The following is a 19,661-nucleotide window of genomic DNA, read 5'->3' as shown; positions in this document are numbered from 1 at the left end:
GGAGATGGGCGGGGCCCTGGCTGACTGATCTCAGACGGGCTGCAGGACTTAAGCTCTGGGTGATACAAAGCAGTCTCGGGATTTAGCAGCAATGAGGATTTTCTGAGAGGCCAAAGAATCCAGAAACAGGAGTCAGGGATGCCTGAGTTTGGCTGGACCCTGACATATTGAGGCTGAGATTGTTTTCTCTTTTTCTTCCCCTTTATGTCCTAGCAAAATTGTAAGCTCTTCCCTTGTGGAGGTTGTAGGTAAAGAGTAGCTTCTGGTAGAGTAAATGATGCTATTGTCACCACTGTGGATTGACAGGGTGGCGTCACACCCTGACGTGAAACACCTTCCTCCCCCCCTGGGTGTCCTCCTGTGCCTGCCAGGTAAGGCACTCCCTCCAGGTGGAGTTAGGAGGGCTGGGGGCCAGGGAGGTCGGTCAGATCTCCTTGGACCCAGAGGCTCTCACTTTAAGCAAGGTGCGGGGGAGAAAGCTGATGTCTCGTGATGCTAGTGCCTCCTCCCCTCTGGCTTCTGACTCAGGCATAGTCTCTAGAATCAGCCTCTGTCCTCACTCGGACTCACGTGTCTTTGACACTTTAAGGAACTTCCTGTTTTAGGGTTCCCCAGCCGGGTGTCATCAAGTGCAGTATCCTGCTCCATTTTCTTTCTAACTTCAGACTGGTGTTCCCCAGCCTTTGGCTGTGTTGGGATACTGGGAGGCAGAGTAGACAGTCACCCTTACCCATGAAGGTCAGGGGGGCGGGGGGGGGCATATTCCTGGTATCCCCAGGTAATCAGCAGGGGTTTCATTTTCCTGAGAAACTGGAGGGTCCTGCAGGGCTTCTGGAACAGAGATTTGTACCCAAAGAGAAAATGCTTCATTCTTATCTCACACTCTTTCTATACATTTTCCCTGCTCTGCTTTTCTTTATAGTACTTTGCAACAATATGCAGTATTCTGTGTTTATTTGTTAATCTTAATATTCGGTATTTCTCTTGCTGGACCATGAGCTTCAGGAGGGCAGGGATTCTGTCTTGTTCACTGCTGTAGCCCCAGCCCCTAGAATATTTATTAAATAAATATGAATTGACTGAATGGCTGCCAGACACTGGGATCCCAGGGCTCCATGCCCCCTGCCACACTTAGGGCCCCAACTGGGCAGGTATCACGTGATGGGTCCCCAGTCTCCTCCTGTCCGCAGATTCTTCTCTGCCTTCCTCCTGACCTGTGTTCCTTCCACACCCCCAGCTCAGTTCTCAGGCTTGGGCAGAACTGGCTGGAAAAGTGTGAAGCTTAGAGACAACCTCTGGAGAAGTGAAGATTCAGCTCTGGCTACCCCTTCAGCCCATGCATAGAGAATTTTGTCTTACAAAATCAGTTTGTATTTTACCCCAACTTTACAAGTGGGGAAGTGGAAGTTCAGGAAGTTATGTGGTCTACTTGATTGTCTACTTTAATCAACATTGGGGGTCAAGGGGGTGACTGTCTGGGCTTGTTTACCATCCCCCTCCTGTAGATGTTTGCCCTTTCCTGACCATTACCCATTCCTGGCTTCATACTGCCCCAGAACCTCACCCCTGCCTGCCTGCATCTGACCCTCATTCCTTCATTCATTTGCCTAGGGGAGATGGGTGTGCACCTGAGGGGCTGGGATGTAGTGCAGTAGCAGGCTTGAACCCACAGTGAAGGGCAGTCTGAGGGACACAGAAGAGAAAACTGACCCAGAACTGTCACCCTGGACAGGAGTGGAGGGTTAGGGAAGACTGCCTGGAGGAGGTGATACCTGAGCCATTCCCAAGAGGAGAAGGGACTTCATGCTCTGCTTTGTGCTCGGTTATCCATGTCTTTTCTCCTCACACAGCCCTTGAGCTTGTCAGAGGCGAGCCTGGTTAGCTCCTTCTAGTCCCTGTTTGAATAATGCCTCTTCCAGGCAGCCTCTCCTGGCCTCAGGCTGAACTGAGTCCCCTCCTCTGGGTTCCCATGGCTCCTTTGCCTCCCTCTGTCACACTTTATTGAGAACCTAGCCTCCCTTGGCCTACTTCCTAGCTACACAACTCCCTGAGGGTGGGACCATGGCATTTTTTCCCCTTACCTCTGGATCTTCTCTGAGCATAAATTCCATGAGAATTATGGGGACACTGTTCTCAGGAGTGGAATCAGAGGAGGTGAAGTTGGTGTGGCAGGGGTACAGCTGTAGGGATGGGAGGAAATGGGGAGGAGGGGAATGACCCTGTGCACAATCTCTAAACGTGGGGCCGTTTGGTGGGAAGCTGTGAGGGGAAGCCAGCAGATGTGTGCTCATCTGTCCATTTACTTGATTGAGCACACAGGTCTTGAGGCTATCTGGGCAGGAAGTCAAGGGGAGGCCTTTTCCATGCACTCAGTCATTTACCCTTCCCCATGACCAAACCAGTTGCCAGGACAGGGAGTGGGAAAGGCAGTAATCCCTCCACAAGCCATACTGACCCCATCTCCTCCTACAGACAGAGCCACGAACCCCCTGAACAAGGAGCTGAACTGGGCCAGCATCAACGGCTTCTGCGAGCAGCTCATCGAGGACTTTGAGGGGTAGGTAGCTTCTCCTCATTTGTTCACATACTCAAAAGAATCCACTGTGCACCTGCCATGCACACTCCAGGCCCTGGCCTCAGGCAAAAAGACCTGTGTGGATTGAGACCCAGTTTCTATCCTCAGTACATTCACACTTTGTACTGAGTGCTGCTGTGTGTCACGCTCTGAGGTGGGCTGGACCCATTTTACAGGTGAAGAAGTCAAGATTCAGGGGACTCAGCAGTTTGCCCCAAGATCTCACAGAGACAAAATAGCAGTCCTGGGTGTGATCAGACCCAGGCCTGCCTGACCCACAGCCAGTGCTTTGTTGAGGAAAGCCTCCCGGAGGCAAAACTGCTCACTCCCCAGCTGGAAGGAGGCCAGTAGGCCTTCTGCTCAAGGAAGAACCAGAGCCACCTGCATTAGAGTCACCTGGAGTGCATGTCAAAAATGTACATTTCACTGGCCAGCCACCAAAAAAAAAAAAAAAAAAACACATTCCTGGGCTGCATCCAGACTTGACTCTCTGGTGGGGCTTGGGAGTGGAAGTTCCTAGCAGGCTCTCCAGGTAATGGTGAAGTTTGGGGACCACAGCTCTGTGTGCTGCACCTCCACCCACCTCCACTAGTGTAGGTGTTCCACTCGGGGAGGCTGTGCGACATGACATGCTTTGGAGTCAGACTGCTTGGGTGTGAATCCCATCCCCTCTCTTAGCTGAGTGACCTTAGGCAAGTAATTGATAGCCTGTGGGCCTCAGTTTCAAGTATAGAGTGGGAAAAATAGTACTGCCTGCCGTGGAGGTTATGAAGGTTTTCCTTCCTGCTTTACGAAGTTTAGACAGAGAAATGCGTGTGAGGCACTTTGCACATCATCAGTACTTAGTACATGTGACTCTAAAAGCTGTTACCATCACTAGTGACGGGTCCTTTATGATCTGGTCAATGATGTCACTACCTCCACCATGAAGCTGCTCTGATTTCCCCCAGCAGAATTCCTTTGCCACCTTGAGTTCCCAAGGAACTATGTCTGCCCATCTCTTGTGGCACATCATCATATTCTGCTCCCAGATTGGATCCTTAAATGCTGTGGTTATCTCTCCATTCTTGTCTCTACGGGCAAGCTGAGGACACAGCATGTAAAGCCAGCCAATGGGCTGAGCACATGCCTTTCGAAGGTCCCCACCTGCACTCCCTGCCTGGCCCTGCCCTGCTACAATCCTAGTCCCCATCCAATCTGGAGAGGGAACTGGGCCTTGTGTATGCCCTGAAGAAGCAACAGAGGGTTGAAGTCCCGGCAGGCTATAGTATAGCCTCCTCCACGGCCCAAGAATATGATCTTTGACCCTCCCTAGACTGACTGGTGCTCCCTGGCAACTCTGGCTCTGTGTTGTTCCTCCCACCCAGGCCTCCACTTGCCACCCGGCTGCTGGCCCACAAGATCCAGTCCCCGCAGGAGTGGGAGGCAATCCAAGCCCTGACGGTGAGGAGAAGGGGACTGTGGGGTGCCATCTGTCCCCCGACGATGTGATGGCACCAGGGGAGGCCAAGACTGAGGTTCTTAGAGTTCCATAAGGTTTTTCTTTAGGGCCAAAGAGGGTTGTGCCAATATGGCCCAGGATGGAGGTCTGGGCCAGCTCCTGAAGGTCCCACAGCAGCCAGTGGGGTGGCCTCCCCCTCCAGACTGTACACTTAGGCCTCTTGTTGAGGGGAGGTCCCTTAGGGTCAACTGATCCAGGGATTCTCCACCCCAGCTGCACATCAGATCTCTGGGAGGCTTGTTAAACATACTAAATCAGGGTCCCACCCAGTCCTGCTGAGTCAGAACACCTAAAGTATCTGTGTCCAGGAATCTGCATGTTTGTAAATCTCCCCAGGTGCATTGCAAGAGCCAGCCCAGCCCATTGATGGTCTCCAGACATAGGACAGAACTGTCCTTCCCACAGGAATACAAGGGGTGATGTCTGGACTCAGGCCCAAGGTTTTACAGCTATGCCAATAGCAGAAGAGGAGGGGTGTGCTGTTTGTGGCCCCCAGCATGAGCCACAGACCAACACACCATAGCACAAAGCTGTTTCAGGTGGTTGCAGATAAACAGCTTTTCTGTTCATAATTATGTATTTGTCTTACTAATCAAGTACACACCAGTCCTATAATATCACAGATATAGCTTTAGGATAAGGCCAAGGTAGATGGTGCCTATTTAAGTTTTAAAAAGAAGAAAAGAAAAATAGTAAGAAAATGGTATTCAAGTGGTACCCAGATGTGGCCCAAGCTGTGGAGGGGGCTGCAACCATGCCGCAGGCCAGGCATTGCTGGACACTATAAGTCACCCGACTCCGGCCCCCAGAGGGGTGATGACCAGTCTCAGGCCTCTGTGAACCTCAGAATCTTCTATCCTCATGGGTCATTCTTCCTTTCTAAATGCCTGTCCTTGGGCTCTTGGCCCCAGCGAAGGTCTGGGAGGGAGGCTGCCTCCTCTGATCATCCCTGGGGGTCCCATCACACCCCCACTTCCCTGCCCTAGGTGCTGGAAACATGCATGAAGAGCTGCGGCAAGAGGTTCCATGACGAGGTGGGCAAGTTCCGCTTTCTCAACGAGCTCATCAAGGTTGTGTCTCCCAAGGTGGGTGCCCCCAGCCCAGCTCAGACCTGCTCTATCAGATATGGGTTGAGGGGAGGCTGGCCAGTTAGCTCAGTTGGTTAGCGTGCAGCCTTATAACCCTAAGGTCACAGTTTGGATCCCCGTACCAGCCAGCCACCAAAAAAAAAAAGATACGGGTTGAGGAAAGAGGACCCCCTCAGATGGTGGTGACTGCATCCCTTCCTGGGGATCTCCCACTGGGGTACCACCTCAGCCTCCCCATTAGAACTTGGACCTGTCACAAACATGAATCCTTTCTCATGGTCCCCTTCCCAGCTGAGCCTGGGACAGCCCGGGGTTTCTGGAAAGAGCTTCCAGGCTGACCAGTGGTGGGGCAGCCATGGAGCTGCTCAATACTTTGGGAGAAGTGATTCCAGGGACTACACACAGCCGGTAGACAGCTCATCCAGCACGGGCTGCTACAGCCCTGAGATTGCGCCCTGTAGACTTGGCCACAGCGGCCTGCCTAGTCTCTGGCAGAAGGTTTCTCCATGCCCACCACACAGGAGTGTCCTCCTTGGGCCTTGGCATCCAAGGCCACAAACCGAGTGACGGAGCCTGCTAGCTGCAGATGGGCCACACTCCGGGCTTCTGGTCTTTGGTCTCCTCCCATGGACCATGAACATGTTTGATGCCCTTTGGGTGAGGCCTACCCCCTGGCCCTTCCTCACTCAGTCCCATCCTTTGACCGGAGCTGCTGAATGACCTATCTGCCCGCCACTGTCCTCCCAGAAGGAGTCTCTGGTAAGAGAGCTGCTGGGAGACTAGTGGGGCCCAGCATCTCTCATTTCCACACTTGCCCCTTCCCTGGTCAGTCTGGACACCTCTGGCTCCTCTTTCCTGAGGTCTCAAGGTTAAGCTTGCCATGAGCTGGCTGTGAGCAGGTACTACGCTCTGGGCCTTGCCGGTGTTAGCTTTGCATCCTTACTCTGGTGCCACTTAACAGGTGGGGAAACTGAGACATAGACATGACTAGTAAGGGGCAGAGCTAGGAGTGAACTCAGGCTACACCAGGTTGTTTGGGTGCGGATGTGAAGACCCTGTAGGCCAGAGGGCTTCCCAGGGAGTCCTGGAGAGGCAGGCAGGTTTGGGCTGGGCTTGGAGCTGAAGTGAGTGGGATTGGGTAGTGTCAAAGGCCTCCCCTTCCCTGCATCCTTGAAGTACCTGGGCTCTCGGACGTCAGAGAAGGTGAAGAACAAGATCTTGGAGCTCCTCTACAGCTGGACGGTTGGCTTGCCCAAGGAGGTGAAGATCGCAGAGGCCTACCAGATGCTGAAGAAGCAGGGTGAGGCACCCGAGGGTGCGGTGTGATGGCAACTCCCCTCCTCCCCAAGCTGGGGCTCCAGCAGCTTCAGGGGCTTCTGGTCCAGCAAGGTCATGGGTCTGTCCTTTAAGTTTTCAAGAACATATGGCCAGTAAGGGCTTTCAGTGGCTCTTCCTGAGGCTAGCTAGCTTGGGTGGAGAAATGGTGTGTTTGGGTCACTCTTCCCCTCACAGAGTGGCCCCCATGGAGTGGCCTCAAAATATGGGTACCCAAACCCTCTCCCCCATGGACTTTGACATGGTAGGACAGGAGGAGGCCCTAGCCCACCGGAGTCCAGAGCCAGCATGCTGCAGAAAGACTGTCCTCCCTTCCATTGTACCCCTGTCTGCCCGCATCTCACCCCCTGCCCTTGGGCCTAGGCCCTGTTGACAGCCTTCCTGACACCTGTCTGCTCCAGGGATTGTGAAGTCCGACCCCAGGCTTCCAGATGACGCTACCTTTCCCCTTCCTCCTCCACGGCCTAAGAATATGATCTTTGAAGATGAGGAGAAATCCAAGGTGAGACTCCAAAGGGGAGCACAGGGGACTCCGGGGCCCACTTGGGGATGACGCTACCTTTCCCCTTCCTCCTCCACGGCCTAAGAATATGATCTTTGAAGATGAGGAAAAATCCAAGGTGAGACTCCAAAGGGGAGCACAGGGGACTCCGGGGCCCACTTGGAGGTCAGTGATTCTGGCCCCTGGCTGTCCTGGCCCCAGCCTTTGGAACAGAGGCTCCCGCTGAGCATGACCACTGTGGTGGGTGCTGGGCACTGTTTATTGGGCACTTACTATGTGCGGAGTACTTCCCATATGGTGTCCCTGCATTTAATTAACGCAGGAGTATGTCTGCTGTCCCTAGAGTTGGTTCGAGGGCATTTTATAGGTTGGTCAAGGATTCAGATCCTCATACTGACCAGCCACCAAAAGAGAAAAAAAATTATTAAGCCATATGTTGATCAGGAATTTACATATCTTTTTGTCTTTGACCCTTTCAGTAGAAATTTTACTAGCTTTTTCTAAAAGAAGTATGTGCTCATAGGTAAGAAATTAAACCGCATAGGAGGAAAGATTAAAGTAAGGATCAGCCAGTGAGCAAACCGGCCATCCCTATATGGGATCCGAACCCGCGGCCTTGGTGCTATCAGCACCGCACTCTACCAAGTGAGCCACAGGCCGGCCCCTCAGTAGAAATTTTACTAGCTTTTTCTAAAAGAAGTATGTGCTCATAGGTAAGAAATTAAACCGCATAGGAGGAAAGTAAGGATTAAAACAAGGAGATAAAAGTAAAAGCTCCTCTCTCCCGTGTCCCAGCCCCAGAGGGTTACTATCGTTAAGTTTCTTGTACATCCTCCCAGAAAGGTTCTCAGAAAGCAATAGTAATACAATGAGCACCATTTGTTGAGACCTTATTTCTGCCAGGTACTGTATGGAGCACTTTCTGGGCAGTCTCTCAGTTGTCCTTAGGGCCACCCCATCAGGTGTCAGTAAATTCTCCCCATTTCACAGAGAGAGTAGGTAATACTCAGGTCCCATGGCCGGGAAATAGGGAGCCAGAATGTGACCCCACTCTTCTGAGTCCTGGCCAGGTACTGCCCTGGTAGTCACGCCCCTCTGTCTTGGCAGATGCTGGCCCGCCTGCTGAAGAGCTCCCACCCTGAGGACCTCAGAGCAGCCAACAAGCTCATCAAAGAGATGGTGCAGGAGGTGACAGCGAGCCCAGGGCACAGGGAGGAGGCAGGATGGGCCACCGAGGTGGGGTTGTGTGCATGCATGTACAAAGAAAGCTGACTGCCACTGGGGGACCAATGTGTGGAGGGAAGAATTTCCCAGCAGCCTGAGCTAACCTGCCCTGGATGGGCTTCTACAAGGCTGGCTACCTCTTCTGTAAATTTTAGAGATGAGTTAGGCCTTAGTATATTTTTTATAAAGTGTATGTGTAAGTATCCATGTGTATCTATGTAAGGAGAGAGTAGTATACGTTTAATGTATAAGTAAATGACCATATGTCGTGGTGCATGCTGAAACATTTTTATATCATTAAGTTTAAGTTATCAAAGAAGTTTGCAGATCATTAGTTAATAACACAGATGAGAAGATTCAAAACAATCCAACTTGATGTTCCCCAAGCTTGGGGTTAACAACAGGAAAACAGCTCGGGCAACAACAGCCACCAGGGCAAGGGCTGCAAAGCAGACATCCCTGGGGCAAGAGGAGGCAGGCCCCCTGCCCATGGGTCTCGGGAGCCCACCCAGCTGCACCCCAATGTAGCTAGATCGGCAGGTATTTTTTCCTGTGAATATCAGAAATCTGGATTTTTGCATGAAATCACCCAGTTAACTAATGATAGCAGCCACTTGAAACTTTTTTTTTAAGTGTGGGCCCAACAGAACCTGCCTGCTCATTTTACTGAGACACAAGTGCCATCATTGGGCAGGCTGGCCCAGGACAAGCTCGGGTCCCAGATTGACTGCTAAGGGCTCCTCTGGAAAGGGTATGCCCAGCACAGACATGGAGATGGTATTTTCTGTCAGAGGCCTGGAGGGCAGAAGCTTCGGGTTGTCTTGAAGGGCCCACTGCGTGCTCTGACAGCTAAGAGAAAGTCAGGGATGGCCCCCTCAAGGAGGTGATTCTGTCAGATGGCACAGCACATGCCCACCTTTCATTCTGCGAGAAAAGAACCTGCCTAGTAAGCAGAGTGGACGAGGAATGGTGGGGTTACTTCCTGCAGCAGCTTTTAAAGGCCATGAGCTCCCCCCATTTGCCAGGCCCTGACAGGCACTGGGAGGGTCGCTGCACCGCAGGTTATGCTTGCTGACTGTGCAGGTCCCCTTCACTGTAAAGTATGGAAACTCCTTTCAAGGGACAAACACAAGAAGGACAAGAGTCACTTAGAACCACAAGTATAGGTCTAGGGCCCTGGTCCTTCAGAAGCACCTGGCATGAGTGTTGGAAACCCAGATTCCTGGGCCATCCCTGGGGATGCTGATGGGCTTGTGCAGAGGCCTGGGTCCAGGGGGCGCTGGCAGAGGGGAGAGGAAGTGACCACAAGGTTGGCAGAGGGCTTCTTGGACCAGAGTGCCCTGTCCTGGGCATGAGGAGCCCCACCCCAACGCTGGATATCACAGTCATCCAGCCCTCCACCTGGACCCCCACACACGCTCTCCAGAGTGGTGTGGGCAGTGCCTGGCTCCAGGCTGGGCATGATGCAGGCTCTCAGGGGCCATTTGCCAACGTCTCCCCAGGACCAGAAGCGGATGGAAAAGATCTCAAAGCGCGTGAATGCTATTGAGGAGGTGAACAACAATGTGAAACTGCTGACGGAGATGGTGACGAGCCACAGCCAGGGTGGTGCAGCTTCCGGCAGTAGCGAGGACCTCATGAAGGTGCGCCTGCCTCCTCCCCACTCCCGCCCACTCCAAAAGCCCTGACGGCCCTGACCCACCCCCTGCTGCCCCCAGGAACTCTACCAGCGCTGTGAGCGGATGCGGCCCACGCTCTTTCGACTGGCCAGTGACACAGAGGACAATGATGAGGCCTTAGGTGAGCCTGGGGAGGCGCTGGGGTCAAGTTCAGGCCTGTCGTTCCACCTCCTTCCCCCAGGCCTTGTTAAGTATCTGCAGTTGGAAGGAGCCACCACCAGGCGGTCCCCTTCTCAGCACTGACCTTGCTTGGATTTCTCCACTTCAAGGAAGAAGGAAGCAGAGAGCCAGGGCTGCTGCAGCTGGGCCAAGCCCCTTCTTAGGCATCTCATTTTTTGCCCACAAGCTGCACAGGAGGGAGAATTGTTCCCACTTCACAGCTGGGCTCAGGGAGGGAAGTGACTTGCCCAGATCACAGAGCAGAACAGTGGCAGAGCCAGGTTTGGACCAAGAGCCGTCTGCCTCTGGACACTGCCTCCCTAGTAAGGTTGAGCTGGAGACTGAGAGCAAATCCCACAGTCCAGGCAGTTCCAGAGCTGAGCCTGTTGGCCTCTGCCAGGGCCACGTACCAGGTTCTTTTCATTGATCTCTGCCAACATATCAGCTGGGGCCCCCTGGGCAGCAGTCTGGATACCATCTTCTTCCCTTACTCAGTGGTTTATTGAGTACCTCCCATGTGCTGGGCACCTGGTCCCTGCCCAGGAGGCTTGCTGCCCAGATTGCTGTAAGCCCTGGCACCCAAGGAGGCAAATGTTGGTTAGGGCCTAGTTTGTGCTGGGCACTCTTCTAGGCCCTTGGGGGTACAGCAGTGATCAGAGTTGATAAAAGCCTCCTTGTGGAGCTTGTAGCCTAATGAAAGGAGACAGACAATAAACCAAATCCACAAACAAAAAGAAACCTACTTAGAACAAGTGTGTCAGATAGCAGCAAGTGGCATGGAGAAAAATAAGCCAGGGGCGGGGGGACTAGGTAGTACAGGGGTGGGGGTCGGGGAAGGCCTCCCTGAGGTGACTTTTGGGTAAAGACCTGAAGGCAATAAGGGATGGAGCCGTGCAGAGATCGGGGGGCATCCGGGCAGCAGGGCCAGAGCAGAGGCCTGGAGGCAGGAGTGCACCTAGTATGTTCAGGGGAGAGCCCAGGCAGTGTGGCAGAGAGCATGAACGAGGGCAGGGTGCGAGGTAAAAGCCGGGAGGTAGTGGAAGGCCAGGGTCTGAGTAGAAGAGGTGGGATGACCCCTGCCCCTCCCCTTCACACAGCCTGGGATGGATGTGGGGTGCTCGCCTCCCCCTGCCCAGAGGCCCCCACATTCCTTCAGCCTGGCCTCTCCCCTCCTTCCTGTCTCAGCGGAGATCCTGCAAGCCAACGACAACCTCACCCAAGTGATCAGCCTCTACAAGCAGCTGGTGCGGGGCGAGGAGGTCAACGGCGATGCTGCAGCCGGCTCTGTCCCTGGTGAGGTGGCAGGAGGGCTGGGAGGGGCCCAGAGCTGGTGGAATGACTGCTAGGGTGACCCTGGGCCCTTAAGATGGGGAAGGCCCCAGGGAGGGAGCTGGGGCGAAGTCTGTGCCAAGCCTGCAGCTGTGGGGGGAGGAAGTCTGGATGTGGATGGAGGGAGAGGGAGCTGGGGGTTTGGTGAGGACAGGCAGAAGAAGGGAGGCTTTTCTTTCCTTTGACAAATCTGGCACCTGCTACGTGGGGCTAGATGACACCCCCAAGGCTTGATTTAATTATCAGAAAGTGGGAGGGAGGGTTAGATCTAAATAGTACAGACTCAGCTCTAATGAGGGTGAAATGACAGACCTGGGGATCACAGAAGAGGTTAGAATTGGGCCTGCTGGGAGGAAGTGGGGGTGGGGGCCTACACAGAAGCTGAAGCACTTAAGCAGGGTCTTCAAGGATGGGTAGCAATTTTCCAAGCAGAGATAAGGAGGAAATACATTCTGGATAGAAAGACCACCATATGCTAAAGAAGGGCCAAACGAGAAGATTCTAGGCAAGGGCTGGCGTGGCCAAGAAGCAGGAGGCGGTGTGAAGAGTTGGGGGAGAAATGTTTCTACCACAACCCCCAAGGACTCTGAGCTGAGTGTCCACCCAGGACTCGCTGGACTCTCCTTTCCTCCCAGGGAGCACCTCAGCCCTGTTGGACCTCTCAGGCCTGGATCTCCCTGTGGGCACCACTTACCCAGCCACACCTATCCACCCTGGGGACCAGGCCAGCTCCAAGCAGCCCAGCACCTCGGTTTCCCTGCTTGATGACGAGCTGATGTCTCTGGGTGAGGAAAGGACCAGGCCGGGAGGAGGGTGGGCTCAGTGGCAGGTGGGGCACAATACCTCTGTCAGACCAGGCAGCTTGCAGAGCACCAGTGCTATATATTCTGAACACGAATCCCGTGGAGGACGGGGATAGGCATCAGGCTCATCTCAGAGCCGAGGCCGCCAAGGCTCAGGGAAGTTAAGGAGCTTGTGCAATGTCACACAGTCAGTGGGTGGGTCTGGCCAGCCTCCAGACCAGGCTTTGATAAGCCAGCTACACCCAAGCTCTGGCAGCCTAAGGGAAAGCCAAAGGATTTCCCTGCTGCAGGTTAAGAACCTAGAGTTGAGAGCCATCCAGGCAAAAGTTCAGCAATTTCTCCACCCACTGAGAGGAGGAAAGAGCGAGCTCTGGGCTCCATAGCACCTAGAAGCCCCAGAGAAGCCGAGGCCAAAGCACAAGGTACTCTGTGACCCAAGCTGGTCCTGGGCCAGGCCTCCTGTCACTCTAGGGTGGGCCCGGTGCTTCAGAGCCCAGCAGAGGACCAAGCTCACCCCTGGGGAGAAGCAAAGCATTCCCAACCCGCCAAGCTGTTTTCAGGTTTCCAGCTTCTCTCTGGTGCAGCAGCCCCATCTGAGAGCTTAGAAGCAGAAGAGTGTAGTAACAGCCACCTCATGATAGCTGCTGATGTGAGGGAAAATAGAGGTGCCAGGACCCTGTCAAAGGAATCTTGAAGGATATCTTGGAAAGCCGTAACTTGGAAGCCGAGGGTCAGACTGTGTTCTCCTGAACCAATTCTGAAGTGAAAAACAAACCTGCAGGCCTTGAAGAAGCAGTGGTGGCTCGGGGGGGTCCTGGGCTGGGTCTACCCAGTGTTCAAGGGGTGCTTCCTTAAGTGCAGTGCTTGCTGGTACACTCTGTGTTATCTTAATCCTTTCAACCACCACATGAGGCAGGTGCAGTTAATATCCCCATTTTACAGATGAGGACATCAAGGCTTAGAAAGCTGGGTGACTTGCACAAAAAGGGCTCCAGGGTCTGAACTAGGCACTCTGAGGCCACATTCTGAGCCACTCTGCTGCTCTGGCTCATCATTCATAAGCAAGACAATGCAACAGGGTGATTAGGGAGAGAGGACCTTTACCCTGTTTACAGAGAGGTCAAAGATGGTTCAGTGACAAGAAACCACATGCAGGGCTCATCTTCCCCTGCAGAGCCAGGACCGGCCAGCAGCCACCAGATGGGGCAATTGATGCATAGGGAAATAAAGGCAGGACCAGTCGCCCCAGCAAGTAGCTGTGGCAAAGCCGCCTCCACATGAGAAGCGAGGTGTGCTTTGCACTTCCTGTCCCCACGTTGCTTCAGCAGAGCCCTGAGCCTCCAGCTTCCTTCTGGTTTCTTCTCAAAGGCAAAGAGTATGGACACAGGAACCAGAAGTGCCAGGGCAGCATGCAGCCCAGCCCTGCGGAATGGAGGAAGCCTTGCGGCCACAGAGAAAGCTTACCCTAACTATTCTCCATGGCAGGAAGGGTGAAGGGTGGGGACAGGGTTACTGTCTGTCAAAGAGGGTGTTGCTGGCACTGTTCAGGCACTTTATCTGATGGATCTAACTTACCACACACCACCATCCCCTGATGTAGATGCTGCTGTTGTCATCATTTTACAGATGAGGCCCAGGGAGACCAAGTCACCAGCCGAAGGTCACATAGCTATGTGGCAGACCTGTGCTCACACTCCGGTAATCAGACCTTACTCTGATTGGGCAGTCTGGATTCTGCCATGTTCCCGCTGTGTGACCTTGGGCAGGTTACTTAACTCCTCTGAGTGTCCATTTCCTCATCCCTAAAAAGGGGCTGAGAACCTCACCCCTACCTTTTAAGGTCGTTTGAAGGTTAAGATAAAGCAAGACCCGCATCTGAAGTGCCCAACACATGGGGGGCATAATAAATGTTAGAAGTTACCGCCTTGTTATCTTTGGTCCCAGAGAGATGCATCTAGAAGAGACCTGACAGTCACGGCTTCCTGGTACCCTTGCTTTTGCCTGTCAGATAGCTCTTCAGTTTGGACCTCATTTATTCAGGATTTGCTAGAAACAGAATAACTCATCTTTTCTAGGTCAAATTTGGGGTGAACTTGGTTGGGGGTATTCCAGGACAAAGGTCAGACTGGTTGGTGACCTACAGCCTCCTGCTGACCAGCAGGCTAGTTCACAGGGCCATCCAAAGAGCCCACAGCTCTCCTAGGCACCAGTCAGCCAACCTCCTTGGCCTGTTAACAGGTACCAGGGCTGACAGGGCCTTCAGAGTCTGCCCAGTCCAACCCTGTCATTGTGCTCATGGGACATAGAAACTCAGCCGGCATGGTGGTCACTCAGAGCACATCCCCTGAGTCAGATACAGCACTGACCCCTCCTTGCCTGGATCCGTGAGATTAGGAACCTTCCTAGGACTCCCAGCACTGGCTCTGCTGCCAGCTGATGAGCAAACACGAAAGTCCTGACTTCTGTCGTTGAGTTGACTTCTGAGTGGCCTTGCCAGGAAGAGAGGAAGTGTATGTGAGGCCTGTGGGACGGGCTGTCAGGATCTTTGGTTTCTATTTCTGCTCTGCTGCTGGTTCCCTCTGAAAGTGTGGGTTTCTCCCCTCGGAGCTGAGCCTCTCAGAATGGGGGATACTAGAAGCCAGGGAACCAGAAGCCAGCATTCAGTCACCCCTCAATTCTCTGGCCTTCATGAAGTCTAGCTCCTTGACCTCTGTCCTGCTTCCCCTCAGGCCTCGGCGACCCCACACCCCCTTCAGGCCCGAGCTTGGATGGTGCTGGATGGAACAGCTTCCAGGTAGGAGGGGGAAGGAACTAGCCTGAGCTCCAGTTGGGAACTAACCATCCCAGCCCTGGGACAGGGCAGCTGGGACAAACAGACTAAGGGGAACAGTGAAGAAAGGGAGGGGGCGGGGGGTGGTCCAGGGGGCTGGAGGTACCCACCCCAGGAGAGAGGGAGGCCGGCGTTTTCCCCTCACCTCCAGCTGTGTCTCCCCAAGTCCCAGCCTTGGGTCTCCTTTGGGCTGCAGCCCGGCCTTTGCGGTTGAGATTGGGGTTCCATAATCCTTTCCCTTGAGGGTGACTTTGAGGTGCCCGGAATATAGGACCCCTGACCAGGCCCAACCACCCTGCATCATGGACACGGGTAGTATCCCATCTTTGCTGCCTCCTTCTCAGGTGTCACGTGCAGGGAGGGGAAGGGGCCAGGTGACCCTGACACCTCTTCAGACAACCCCACCCCCCTGCATCCTTTGCCCACAGTCATCTGATGGCGCTGAGCCCCCAGTCCCCGCCCCAGCCCAGGCCCCCAGCATGGACATGCAGCCCCCAGTGCAGACGTCCCTGCCGGCAAGCAGTGGCCTGGATGACCTGGACCTCCTGGGAAAGACCCTCCTGCAGCAGTCGCTGCCCCCAGAGTCCCAGCAAGTGCGATGGTGAGGGCCTGCCCTGGCTGGCGTGGGGTGGGGAGCCCTCTCTGTCTCCACAAACCAGCAGCTTCTCCTGGCCTTCCCAGGCCCAGCAGGGAGAAACGCATCACTGGTTTGCCCTAGGAGCAGTGGGTGCTGGAGGACCCACCATGTGCCAAGCACTGCACTTGGCTCTGGGGACACAGTAGTGATCAAGGCAGGCTCAGTGCCTGTCCCAGAGAGCACAGAGTTTATGAGAGAAAGGGGACCTGTGCCCACTCACACACACCCCAAGGTGTTCTCAGCACCCTAGAGAAAGGCCAAAGTCCCAGAGGGCCAGCAGTGGGGGGAGGACACTGGCGGGGTGGAGTGGAGGGAGAACAAGAGCTGCCCGTTCTAAAGGTGAGGAGACCCAAGGCCAGAGAGCGTGACGTGGCAAGGACAGCTGGGAAGCCCAGCTGTTCTGTGCTCTGATCTCTTGGCCACTGAGGAATCCCTTCTCACTGCACTGTCCCCTGATAAGGGAGAAGCAGCAGCCAGCGCCCCGGCTCACACTCCGGGACCTGCAGAATAAAAGCAGCAGCTGCAGCCCACCCAGCTCTAGTGCCACCAGCCTCCTCCATGCCGTGTCCCCAGAGCCCCCTCGGCCTCCACAGCAGCCCACACCAACTGAGCTCTCACTAGCCAACATCACTGTTCCCTTGGAGTCCATCAAACCCAGTGAGTAGGCCGGGTCAGCTTGCCGCCCTGTCTGGAGCTCTGTCTGGGGAAGCAGGTGGGAAAAGGGGGAGCTCCTCCTAGCCCTGCCACTGGCTGACTCAGTGGGGAGCTCTGAGCAAGGGCCCCCCTTCCTGGGACTGTTTCCTCATCTGGCCCAGAGTGATTACAAAATTGCTTTATAAACTCCAAGGTTACACAGGCAAGAGAACTTCTTGGGGGACAGATCCTGGACTCCCTCCTTCCCCAGGAAGGCAGGGGCCAGGACACAAAGAGGTTTTCAGAACTGAACCATGATAAAGCTTCAGGTCCAAGGCTGGGGCTTTTCCCACCCAGGAGCAATAGGGGGGCTACTGCCCAGCACCAGGCCCGGAACAGACAGATGAGGACTGGCCATCACACCCTCAGTGTCCCCAGGACGTGGGTGGTGGTGCCCATCTCACCAATAGCAGGATGCTGAGTTCAGAAAAGGGGAGTGACTGCAGTAGTGTCACACAGAGAGCATGGTCGAAACTCACCCACAGACCTTCACTTCAGCACTCTGGGAAGCAGCTACCTGGTGCTGGCGGAACCCGGGCTGTGACTCAGCTCCGGGTTGGGTGTCCTGCCTCCACCATGAGACTGGAGCTTCACCTGCCCTCTCTGGGCACCAGTCCATATCCTAACTGTACTGCCACCCAGGGTCACAGCAGGCCCTGAGGGAGGGGTTTGCTTGCTCTTCCCCAGCAGAGCAGTGAGCGCCTGCTCTACGCTGGGTGGGAGGCCGAGCATTGCTTGTCCCACCTGCTGCCCTCCCCCCATCCCGCAGGCAGCATCTCGCCCGTGACCGTGTATGACCAGCACGGCTTCCGCGTCCTCTTCCACTTCGCCCGCCACCCGCTGCCGGGGCGCTCAGATGTGCTAGTGGTGGTGGCTTCCATGCTGAGCACCGCCCCCCTGCCTATCCGCAACATTGTCTTCCAGTCTGCTGTCCCCAAGGTGACATAGGCTGTGCAGACAGGGCATGCCTTTCTCCTCTCAAGGCAGGGTGACTTGGGGCTTGGGGGGAAGCCAGCTGTCCAGAGGGCAGAGTCTCCCTCCCTTGATGGAAAGTTGGGGGCTAGAAGAGACCCAAAGGACAGCCCCAGGACCCCTGGAAGGGAGCTGGCAGGCTTGGCCTTGTTCCTCCAGGAGTGGGCAGAACAGCCAGGGCTAGCTCTGCCCTGTCCTGCCCTACTGTCCGCAGGTCATGAAAGTGAAGCTACAGCCCCCCTCAGGCACAGAGCTGCCAGCATTTAACCCCATCGTCCACCCCTCAGCCATCACCCAGGTCCTGCTCCTTGCCAATCCCCAGAAGGTGAGGGGCCAGCTTTGTGACAGGGTGGTGCTGTGGGGTGGGGGGCAGCTTGTCTCCTGCTCTGACCTTTCTGCCTTCACCATCTGTGCCCCAGGAGAAAGTTCGCCTCCGCTACAAGCTCATCTTCACCATGGGCGACCAGACCTACAACGAGATGGGGGATGTGGACCAGTTCCCCCCACCTGAAACCTGGGGGAGCCTCTAGAACAGAGAGGGGCCAGGGAGAGGAGAGAGCAATGGGACTGGTCACTGTCCAGCCTGGGCGGGAGGCTGTGGTAGCTTGGGACACCCTTTGTTCCCCATGGCCATACACTCCCAGGCCTGGTGCTTCTCCCCTCACCCCCGTGGCCCCCAAGTGACTCTTCCCCCTCCTGCTTTGCCCCCTCCACTGCTGAGCCAAACCCAGCAGGAGGCTGGGCCTGGGTTTGCACCACAGGGAGTCTCCATCAATGGTGAGAGCCTGGAGCAGGGAGGGGCTGTGTGGCCCTGGAAGGATTTGGGGTCACGGGGAAAAAGCAGGGCTGTTGTGGAAGGGCCAGGACCTCAGGCCCAGCCCCAACCCCAGCCTGGTGGGGTCTTCCCCGCCTGTCTCTTATGCCTTATGGGAAGGCCCAGCCATAACTTGGGGGCCATGCTGGAGCTGGGAACCAGCTCAGGCCTCCATAGGAACCCAGTGACTGGGGGTGACACCTGCACCTCTAGCTGTTTGCACTCTGGTGTGTGGTTTGACTCTTTGCTTTTCTTTCAGAGTGGCCCTGTGGTCACAGTCTCAGGGGGCCGAGTTGGGGAGCCCCACCTGGCCTCCACTCCTGGGGGTCTCCCTTTGCTGTCAGGCCTCCTGAGGGGCTGTGGGGGCCCAAGGGTGATGCCAGAGGTGGGTGGCCCTAGCAGGGGGCTGCAAGTCTCCTGGAGTCCTCAGTGTGTCTCCTTCATTCATTGGCCTCTGCTGGGGCTCTGTGGGCATCTCACATCTGTCCATCCATCTGTCCATGGTCAGAAGTGGGGTCAGCGTGTGAATGAGCGCAGGAGTATTTATGAAAATAAAATGTCCTTTTTCCTGGGCCAGCTGCTCTCATGGTCCTTCTGAGGTTGAGGGAGACAGAAGGGGCCCAGGAGTTGGGGGTCCCCAGGCTGCCCTGTAGCCTCTCTGCTTCTGTCTTTGGAGATCAGGCCAGGGTCCTTCTCCTCACCACCCCCAGCCCTACACCGGAAGAGGCCCTGCTTGGGGGCCTATGGCTGGTGCTGAGTCACCAGAGAGGGCTCTGGGCTGTGGTGGGCAAGGGCCATCCCAGCTGGAAGTGAGCGGCCACCAGGGCCTGCCAGGCTCCACAGCTGCTGCAGACGCTGCCGAAGGGGAGGCCCCACTGCTCACAGCTTCCTCCTGCTGTGCTCAGCTCTCAAAACACAACTGCGATGCTGCACCACCACCAAGGCCCCTGCCCAGCTTCTCCCTTTCCCCCGAGGCTGCTCCCAAGATCAGGACACCAATCACAGCTTCTTTCAGGACAGGCCCAAGGACCCTGAGCAGGGCCCCCTGCCACTCCCAGCTGCAGCTCTCAACCACCTGGTGTTATCAAGGTTTTCTCTTAACGGGGAGGCTGGGGTCCAGGCACAGAGACTAGGAAGCTGGGGGAGCCCACCAGTGCGGAGCAGTGAAGGGGAGTCAGCAAAGGGGGGTTGGCTGTGTTGTGTGGGAGGCCAGCCCTACACACTGCAGGGAAGGGCTGCCTGCTCAGATAAGTTGGGGGAAGGCTGCCCACTGTTTCTCCTCCCCAACAAATGAGCCCTTTAAAGACCCTGGGGAATCCTGCATTCAAAAAACCATCTCATTGGGCCGGCCCGTGGCTCACTCGGTAGAGTGCGGTGCTGATAACACCAAGGCCACGGGTTCAGATCCTATATAGGGATGGCTGGTTTGCTCACTGGCTGAGCGTGGTGCTGACAACACCAAGCCAAGGGTTGAGATCCCCTTCCCGGCCATTTTTTAAAAAAAAAAAAAAAAAAAAAAA

At 55.2% G+C, this 19,661-nt stretch overlaps 1 protein-coding gene across 4 annotated transcripts in view; it reads left to right on the top strand.

The window, feature by feature from the left end:
• The window catches only part of GGA1 (golgi-associated, gamma adaptin ear containing, ARF binding protein 1), a 21,513-nt gene extending 2,796 nt beyond the window's left edge, over window positions 1–18,717 (top strand). For 2 of the 4 annotated variants that reach the window (XM_008569762.1, XM_008569760.1), the window contains exons 2-17: window positions 2,473–2,557; window positions 3,943–4,018; window positions 5,063–5,161; window positions 6,341–6,464; window positions 6,901–7,001; window positions 8,109–8,189; window positions 9,728–9,868; window positions 9,944–10,025; window positions 11,249–11,356; window positions 12,028–12,177; window positions 14,925–14,989; window positions 15,454–15,626; window positions 16,123–16,319; window positions 17,125–17,294; window positions 17,542–17,652; window positions 17,747–18,717. In XM_008569762.1, the coding sequence (XP_008567984.1) occupies window positions 5,078–5,161; window positions 6,341–6,464; window positions 6,901–7,001; window positions 8,109–8,189; window positions 9,728–9,868; window positions 9,944–10,025; window positions 11,249–11,356; window positions 12,028–12,177; window positions 14,925–14,989; window positions 15,454–15,626; window positions 16,123–16,319; window positions 17,125–17,294; window positions 17,542–17,652; window positions 17,747–17,857 (1,698 nt within the window). In that variant the 5' untranslated portion in view covers window positions 2,473–2,557; window positions 3,943–4,018; window positions 5,063–5,077 and the 3' untranslated portion in view covers window positions 17,858–18,717. Of the gene's footprint in view, window positions 1–299; window positions 372–2,472; window positions 2,558–3,942; window positions 4,019–5,062; window positions 5,162–6,340; window positions 6,465–6,900; window positions 7,002–8,108; window positions 8,190–9,727; window positions 9,869–9,943; window positions 10,026–11,248; window positions 11,357–12,027; window positions 12,178–14,924; window positions 14,990–15,453; window positions 15,627–16,122; window positions 16,320–17,124; window positions 17,295–17,541; window positions 17,653–17,746 lie in introns of those variants that run through there. The other 2 variants (XM_008569763.1, XM_008569761.1) reach the window with 2 other exon arrangements.
• The last annotated feature ends 944 nt before the right edge of the window (window positions 18,718–19,661 follow it).

Source organism: Galeopterus variegatus, unplaced genomic scaffold (genome assembly GCF_000696425.1).
Source record: "Galeopterus variegatus unplaced genomic scaffold, G_variegatus-3.0.2 Scaffold527, whole genome shotgun sequence".
Lineage (NCBI taxonomy): Eukaryota > Metazoa > Chordata > Mammalia > Dermoptera > Cynocephalidae > Galeopterus > Galeopterus variegatus.
Note: the sequence above shows the minus strand (reverse complement) of the source record. Positions and strands in the feature narration are given on the sequence as shown.